The sequence below is a fragment of the Octopus bimaculoides genome, chromosome 8, assembly GCF_001194135.2.
Source record: "Octopus bimaculoides isolate UCB-OBI-ISO-001 chromosome 8, ASM119413v2, whole genome shotgun sequence".
In the NCBI taxonomy this organism is placed as follows: Eukaryota; Metazoa; Mollusca; class Cephalopoda; order Octopoda; family Octopodidae; genus Octopus; species Octopus bimaculoides.
The window spans coordinates 30937171-30946340 of record NC_068988.1 but is presented as its reverse complement, the minus strand read 5'-3'; the positions used below and the strand labels follow the sequence as shown (position 1 = coordinate 30946340).

Genomic DNA, 9170 nt, shown 5'->3' with positions numbered 1-9170 from the left:
TATATATACTAGTAGATACACCCGGCGTTTTCCAGGCTAAAGAAAATAATGAAATTTAAAAACACTGTCTAGATTACGTAGGTCTCAACTGCTAGTAGCACAGTGCAGGTGTCTCTCCAGTCCACTTCCTAGCATTACAATGTTTGCCTCAGTTGTCATTGCACCATAGAAACTCTAGTGTCATCTCCATAATGAACTGCTGGATCATAATTGAAAGCTGCTTCATAGAAGTTGCTTCTCTGAGCTGTTGCAACTACTCTTCGTTCTGCACTGGAGATCCTATTCCTTGTCAGCAGTGCACACCTCCGATTTCTTGACAGCTGCGCATAACTTTGAGATGCTCTGGTTTTTGTAGTGTACAATCAGTTCGTTTCTTGGCGTGCTTCCCTTTCTGCAGCTGTCTCTCTTTCTCTGGACAGAGACATTCTTTTGACTGATCTTGACATTGTAGACAAATTTGACACTTTCCTTCTATGCATGTCTATATACATTTACAGACATACACTGGTGCAGAAGATAGTAAACAATGAAAATAACTTGGTAACGGAAATTACGTTTTTTTTTTTTAATACGACAGGCTGAAAGTAAATAAGAAATTTTTACAGAAAATAAAGAATTGTACGGGTTGCAGCGAAATTTGTCACTCAGTGAACCAAAGAGCTAGTATCGAAGCAACCAGATAAAAACCGTCAAAAACAAAAAGGATGCATCACAAGTATGGAAGCAATTGGTGAAGCCATTTTCGCGTGAAAAGCGAATACACACACATCTCTATTTTAAATATATTATATATGTGTGTGTGTGTGTGTATCTATATAGTGAGAAAAAGAGAGAGTGAAAGAGGAAAAGAAAGGGAGAAAGAGAGAGGGAGAGAGAGAGAGAGGCTAATTGTTAAGTTAAATTAAAGGGAGGTAATGTTTTATCGTGAAGTGAGAGTTGATAAAGATTCACTGTGAGTGAAACCGCTTACAACTGTAAGCATATGACGGGAGTTCACACGTGCAGGACGGTGATTGGAGCAGTTATTAAAATTGTTGGAATAGCATTTAGCATTACGAAACAAATACCAAATACATTAACATAAACATTATTAAGATGAATATTAAAATAATTAATGAAAGTATTTTCTAGAAAATAAAATATAAAATGCAACGAAATTTACTGATTCAGAATAGGAAAATAGAGAGAAATTACGAAATGTTATTATTATCTGTTAACAAATTTGAGAATTGTTAGAAAGAAATTTGGAAAATTTGAAATGCGGTGTCATAGACATTAAGAAATATAATGTTAAAATTAGTTAAATTCATATCGATAGTGGATAAAAATATCTCAGGGTAGTGAGAATATCCAAATACACAAGTACAATGTCTGACTGGAGATTATAAGTAGGATTGGCTTCATCCCAGAATACAAAACAAATCATTCCTTCATTTCGTCAATATCTAAATCTACTTTATATGGCTTTACAACACCTTTTTTCACAGCATTAACAAACAAATCTCCCAAATATAAAATAAAAATAATCAGACTGAAAGCCGTCGATATACAATAATAGCTGCAGATATTTTCATCAGCAAACGTATAAAGACATGTAGTTAGTTTTGATTGGTCTATTTGTGAACAGTGTTGGCCAGAAATTAATATTGATTGTAAAACTATATAACGAAGCTGATGTTAAGACTGGAAACTCTCATATTAAAGCTTTCTGGATAAAAAAAAACATAAGACATTAAGATGAAAACTTTGCTTAAAAAAACTGATATAACTTGGCGATAATTTCAAGAATTGGAGGAAAAGTAAATTCAAGTTTGTCGCATTAATTTACAAGGTTGGAACAAGATTGGTACGTTTATCAAAACTGGATAAAACAAAAAGAAAAGGTTGTTGAAATCTCAATTTAATCTAAGGTTTACTTCGAAAGTCAACATTGATTCTTAAAGGTAAGTTGAATTAATATTAATATAGTTTGGAAGAAAGATAACAACGAAAATTGTCTTTACAATCCCATATTTTAGAAACTACTGTAGCTGTCCCATATCTGCATTACGTTAGAGACACCATTATAATTTCCAGAGAGAAATAGCAGTAGGTTTAGACTGGTAAAATCGTAAGAAGGATGGATAATATATCTCCCTAAAAATATATGATAAGAATTCGAACCAAACAGTTACAATTCTTCTGTATGCAAATGTGTAACCTTTTACATATGTAAGAAACCATTATTCTTTCCAGACAATGAATAATTTCCTAAAACATATTGAAGAGAAACTTTCAACATCAGCAATAATAATAATACTAAGGTTATTGAAATTGTTATAATTTGTAAATTGTGACTTAGTTCAGGAGTTAATGAGAAGCTGAGTCAAATATTTCCATTGAGAATGTAAGGCTGTCGGCATCTAGATATGAACTTACACAATACTACAAATACTGTCCAATTACTTCTCTCTTGTTACCTTCTATGTTTTCGGTTCTTATTGTTTTTGTTAATACAAACATCATTTCACGACAACAACAACTAGAAGAATGTCTTCACACAGTCGAGCTACATCACTTCTATATCACAGTATTTGACATATTACTTCATTATCCTGATGTAAATCTGCAGAAACTCTGTGAGAGACATCATACAATGTGTCGTTCAAACTGATTTCATTCTCAGTAGGTAATCATTTCCTTCTGATAATTCGTTTTGTGATTTTGCTGATATTGAATATTCTGATTTCACAATCTGCTCAACTTCATCTTTGGTGGATAGCTCATATCATGCATTCTTCATTTTGCACAGCTTACTTCTTTCACGATTCACTTGACTTACTTTTCTAAACCCCATATTGCAGGTTGTCAAGTGAATTGTTGGAAACCTATCAAGTTCTGCCCTCGAGGTTAGATTAATTTCGTTGATGGTTGAAGCCATATTTTCCGATTTATATACATACATTAAATATTTGGCTGAAATGCCCCTATGTTTATTTGTGATGTTGAAGAACTCCTCTTGTTTATTAATTTGCATATTTCTCGGAAGAGAAATATAAACGCTTATAATTTTTTTCATATATCATTTCACTTACTCCTTAGATGAACTATTTTCTTGAAACAATTACCCAATTTTTTTTAATGTATTAAAACTTATTCTTTTGCACATTTGTGGAAGACGGGGTTCGATTTCATATTCGCAGCATCAATGATTTCTTTCTCTGCTATTTCTTATTTATATTTCTGCTTTAATTTTATCTCCAAATTGTTAGTATGCTTTTTAAGTTGTATTTGTAGTTGTGTAGTCATTTGTTCACTTCAGTAGATTGAAATATTTGTTTTTTTGTCACACCAATATTTTTATAATTATCCTTGTGAAACTTTCATGAGTTGCCTCTAGGACCGATGACTATGCAAATATATATATTTTATATAATATATTACTATTAATATCAGGAAATCAATATTAGAAAAATCTTCAGAGATATATATACGTGTGTAAAATAATTTTTGTATCAAAAATATAAATATATATAAATATATGTAAATATGTATAAATATATAATAATATAGAAGTCAGTTTAAAAGTTTCGAATTCAGTTTATAAAGTATCTTACGATCGTTTCGCAGAAGTGCTGTCCCTATAATAGAATCCTATATTGATAAGCATTTATAGACAACTCTTCTGCTCTTCAGAGATATAAAATGTGAAATTTGTATAATTTATCGAATGGCAGTTTTTTTTTTTAAATATGAAGTAATATGGGAAAATGGAATTTGTTTGAAATATAAATTAAAATTTAAAAACTACTGCTTTTGATTTTTGTAAGTACACTTTAGTATGAGAATCTTGAAATTCTTATATGCCTCCCTGGTATGTCTTCTGTAGTAATCCATAATAATTATGTATAAAATCCATTATATTGTCCTGTATTCCAAATATAGTTCATAGACTTAAATAATATAAAATAGAATTATATGTGAAATTATGTAATGGATTTTATACATAATTATTATGGATTACTACAGAAGACTTACCAAGGATATATATATATATCCAGCTAAGGGATATTATCTATCCAATATACTAGTGGTAGAATACCCAATTATTAATATACAAGTGTTTTTTCATTGCATAGAAGTTGCATTACTGATGTAACAAATGGGTGAGGGTAAAAAGTTATTTTACCCTTAATTTATATAGCAATAAGAAAATGGAGGGGATCAAAAAAGACAATTATAGCAGTACACATACATGCATAACATATTATGCTTTAAATATATAATATATAAAATATAAAAATACTGCTATAATTGTATTTTTAAAAAATGAATAAATAGACGTAATATAATGTCTATAAGTTGATGAATACCAACTCTTGATCCCCTCCATTTTCTTCTTGATATATATATTTCAGCAATAATGAAAACATCGACTGAATATTACACAGTCTACAAGGTGCTGCAATGTTTGACAATTATGGTTATCGTGATTCTCAACACTGTGGAACCGAAATACGTGGAAAAATTTTTTAAACAATTACCAAATCCAAGATGCATAAATAGTCGAATTGGCTTAAAGAATAAAACGGCTTCTATCACAGAATGTGCATTATATTGTATGTCAGACACCAGATGTGGTTATTTTAATTATTGCAACGGTAAATGCATCCTGTATAAGAGATGGTACAGCACCAAACTTGTAGATTATGATTGCGACTGTACATCTTATTTGATGCTCTATAGAAAAAGTGAGTAAATCACATTTTTTGTTATATTCCATTTCCACCATTATCCTCATACAATGCCCCTAACTAACTACCTGAATATTGGGTGTCTCTGTTTTTTTCTTTGTTTTTTGTTCAGTTTGTCTGCTTGACTGATTCATGCATCCCGTTTCTGTCCCCCTGTATGAGAAAGCACTAAAACGGGAAATTCACAAATTTTAGCAAATATATTAGACTTTGCTTCTGTTTTTAATATGGAGTGTTTTATGTTCATTTATTCTTTTTCAGGAAATTATTTTCACATATATTGTGTAGACTTATATTGGAAAAGGAGATTAATTTGACAAAAACCCGGTTGAACATAATATCAGAACAAAATTTCTTTATCACTTTTTACTGGTTTCGTCCATGTACTAGCTGTAATTTGTCAGCAACACAACATACTTTAAAATCCTGAGCGTTATTTAAAAAATCATATCTTGTTTTTCTTTCTTTTCTGTGATTGGTATGCGATAAACCTACTCGTGCCGTATACAATGGTTGATGGATTGCTCATCAATTTAACGTAATGGATAAAATATTTCACACATCGTAGAAATTCTACAGGCATACATTAGTCAAGTATTATCTCCATATAGGAAGTGGAGCGGTTTTCTACGAACAGATACCCTGAAAATATAACCAGAACACAATCATTAAACATATCAAGTAAGAGAAAGTCATCACAACAAAGCCATGGGAATTAATACCAGTATTAATCTTCATAACTTCTGATTATCTCACTTATTTTAGGCATCCATAAAGCATTGTGCAAACTATATCTGAAGTAACAGGCTTCTTTTTCATTGTCTTCAAAAATCGTGCATTCTCAGTGATGGTGATAGAAACCCACTTCAGTCCATTACTCAGCTATTCTGAGCGGCGTCGCTATTAGGACAAAGAAATGATTTATATAACAACATTATTTTCTACGCTTGCAATGTTTGAGAATCTAACTATCTACCTAAATATCTAAATTTATATTAAAACGGTTAAACCTTCAAAGTAGTGACAAGTACCAAGTATTAAAATTCCTGATGATATCTCATGGCACCTCACACCATATGATAATTGTGGTAAAACTCAGTACCAAACTTCATAAATTCAAGGGGAGAGACTTTATGCGGTCAGCCAACCTATTTGAAATATTAAGCAAACCTTCCTACAATCACATCCTGTTAGCTTGAAAAGAACGGCACTATTGTTCTAGGTATGAAATATGAGATAGAGAATGGGATGGTCATGTCTGCAACAACTTTTCCCTTAGGATTTCTCAATCAGGGTTGACTATAACTATGAAACTATTCTTACCACACAGCTACGTCTACGCCTGAAACTAAAAATGAAAAATATCAACATGAATCTTAGGAAAGTTATATAATGGGTATTATAATTTCTAAACCAATACAATAATTTTCACTGCACGGTAGAAAATAGTATATTTTCTTTAAAATCTTAATAAAATTTATTTAAAAATCCCGTGTATCCGTTTCCCCACAGGATTTCTCAATCAGGGTTGACTTGGCGCTGAATAACAACAATTACGGCGTTTCAGTATTAAAATCTTAATAAAGTTTAATTACAATTCTTCTTTACATATGAAGTATTCCTTAAAACATTCATTTTCATTTAATATTCATACAGGTACAGACTGGCAAAAAGTATTTGTCATGAGAAAAACTTTTTTTGTAAGAAATCCTTTTTATTTACACTGGGACAGCATGCCTATTGCAAAGGTAATACATTTTTACGTTCAAAGTGATTGTCATTTAATAAGCAATCAACATATGTGATAATACTTTATGTTTTTAAACATTTGATTTTTAGAATTTTCTTCTTGTCCACATCGCAATGGCGTAAGTATTGCTGTTAGTGTTTGTTTTCTTATTGCTGTTTAACTCCTGTGGTTAAAGGGGTTCCAATCTTGACATCCACTCTTGTTTTCGCACATTGTTTATCTTAACTTGATTATCTATCCACTACAACCGTTTTATTCTTTATCAGAAAGCAAGATGTAATTAAAGCGGGGTTTGGCTGCTTTTTCTGGCAAATCGATCGACTACTTAAATATTTATTGAGTCAAATGTTACTAAAAATGAAGTCTTTAATTTACAATGAGTCTCACATATACACGCTGATTCACAAGCACACAGAAACACGTGCAAGCCGCATATATTTACAAATGTCTTATGGTAAGTTTTGTTGTATCTAGAGTGAGACATTCTGTTTTAATGCTCTATTAATTAACACACTCACCAGTTCGAATTCCACTCATTTACTTATTCTTTTTCTAAAATTTTCTTTCCTTCTTGCAACCTCTTCTGTAGTTGTTGACCCTGTCCGTTATCGATTAAGTTTTTGCGTATATAAGCTCAGCCGTACCTTTCATCGAATATACCTAAAAAGAACAGTGAACGATCGAGGAAGCCTCTACAGAAATAGTAGTTAAATCAACAATCGTATAACAGATCTTACGCCCTTAAAAAGTAGAATAGGTGGGAGCAATTGTACAAATTTCGTTAGAAACTCTCTGCGTGCAAAAACAAACTATATGGTCACGAGTGGAATGTCTTTGGTTATAAGTCAGATCGATGAGAGTTGTTCGGCTAAACAACGTGCAAGAAGAAAGAATATTAATGTTCATTAAATTGTATTTCTCTATAACCAGCAGCAGCAGCAGCAGTAGCAGCAGCAGCAACAGCAGTAGTAGTAGTAGTAGTAGTAGTAATAGTAGTTATTATGAATATTGTTATTAGTGAGATAAAGGCAGTACAGCTCAAATACAGAAAATCAGAATAGGGACCACAATACCTTACACCAAAATGCGGGATTAAAATAAAGAGACAAAAGAATAATCGTCACAGTAGCTTTAGCAACTTGATTATAAAATAACAACAGCTGTACAAGCACCAATATGCATACTCTTTCTAGATGTTATTGCCGATGAAAGAATTTTGGATATGAACGAGAGCAGAGGGATGTTACGAAGGAAGTAATTTCTTTGCCCAAATCTTTTTTCCGAGAGAGAGAGTAAAGAAGGTTACATAACTCTTTTATGCGACAGGAAGCGGGGGATTGTCGTGTACCTGCAACGAACGAACTAAAAGAAGTATTAGTCGCTGGGTGGAAGGATATTATATCAACATTAACAAGTTCTATAGTCGTATCACCTTTGTCTTGAAGATCAGGGGCGAAGCAAAGCGTCAAGAAAAAATAGTACGACACAATCCGCCCTTAAGCTTGTCTCGCAGTAAATAGGCAAGCGTATTGATAGTGACTTCGAATTCTGAACCCTCACTCAGCGCAAACTCTCATGCACGCTTCTCTCTCTCTCACCTTTCTCACTCTCTCTCACTTTTCTCTCTCTCTCTCTCACTTTTTTCTCTCTCTCACACTTTTCTCTCTTTCTCTCACTTTTATCTCTCTCTCTCTCACTTTTATCTCTCTCTCTTGCTTTTACTCTCTCCCTTGCTTTTACTCTCTCTCTCATTATTTGTCTCTCATATCACACTTTCTTTATAGTTTGTTCTCTCGTGATCTCCTCTCTCATTTCTTTTTCTATTCTCTCCAGCTTTCACTTTCTGGGATTAATTTTTAATCTTATTTGGATTTTTACTTGAAGGTCAGACTCAGTTTTAGTAACATCGAAAATGTTACTCAATCATTAAACTTCAATGGAACAGACACGAACCATACATCTTGGTTTCAGGAAGATAAACTCTTATCAACGCCTTGGCGTAATGGTCCACCGATGAAGTACATATTCAATGAGGTGTATGTATTCTGGTTTTGATCTTTTTTAGCCCTCAATTAAACAGGCCACAGTACTTGACTCATTGTTTATTGTTGTCGATCTCGGAAGGAATAAAGGTAAACGTGATTTCAGGAGCATTCAATCTCAGAACATAGAACGCCTAATCACATACTGCAAGGCATATTGTCCGACGAACTGAAGATTCATCTTTATATAATAATGGCTTCTAATTTAGGCACAACTCCGGCAATTTTGATTGGTGGATATTAGTTGATTAGACTGATCTATGCAATAACTTTACACTGCTATACGTAGTGGCTATTTTAGTAATGAATTCGACTAATGAGCAATGGATGATTAATGGGTTAGATGGGTACTGATGAAGGAGTAATAACTCCCGATATATCATATACGCCCATCACCAATTTTTCTCCTCGATCTCATTCTTTGTTTACATCTGACATCTCGGATACGAAAGGTCATAACAAAATCAGTGATGGTTATAATTTCTATGGAAATCCGTAGGGATAACCTTAACAGATGATCTTCATAGTGGACCTAGCGGATAACCGGATTCCTCCGATGGAAAAAAAGGCAACAATGTTCGGGCACTGGTCGAGTGCGTACAGAATTGATTCATAGCTTTGAACACACCTCAGCCCCCCCCCCCC

At 32.9% G+C, this 9170-nt stretch overlaps 1 protein-coding gene across 1 annotated transcript in view; it reads left to right on the top strand.

Annotated features, from left to right (window-relative positions):
- The first annotated feature begins 1642 nt into the window (after window positions 1–1642).
- The window catches only part of LOC106876623 (uncharacterized), an 11384-nt gene continuing 3856 nt past the window's right edge, over window positions 1643–9170 (top strand). The window contains exons 1-4 of the mRNA XM_014925238.2: window positions 1643–1943; window positions 4398–4730; window positions 6390–6481; window positions 8368–8519. Of these exons, the coding sequence (XP_014780724.1) occupies window positions 4403–4730; window positions 6390–6481; window positions 8368–8519 (572 nt within the window). The 5' untranslated portion in view covers window positions 1643–1943; window positions 4398–4402. The remainder of the gene's footprint in view (window positions 1944–4397; window positions 4731–6389; window positions 6482–8367; window positions 8520–9170) is intronic.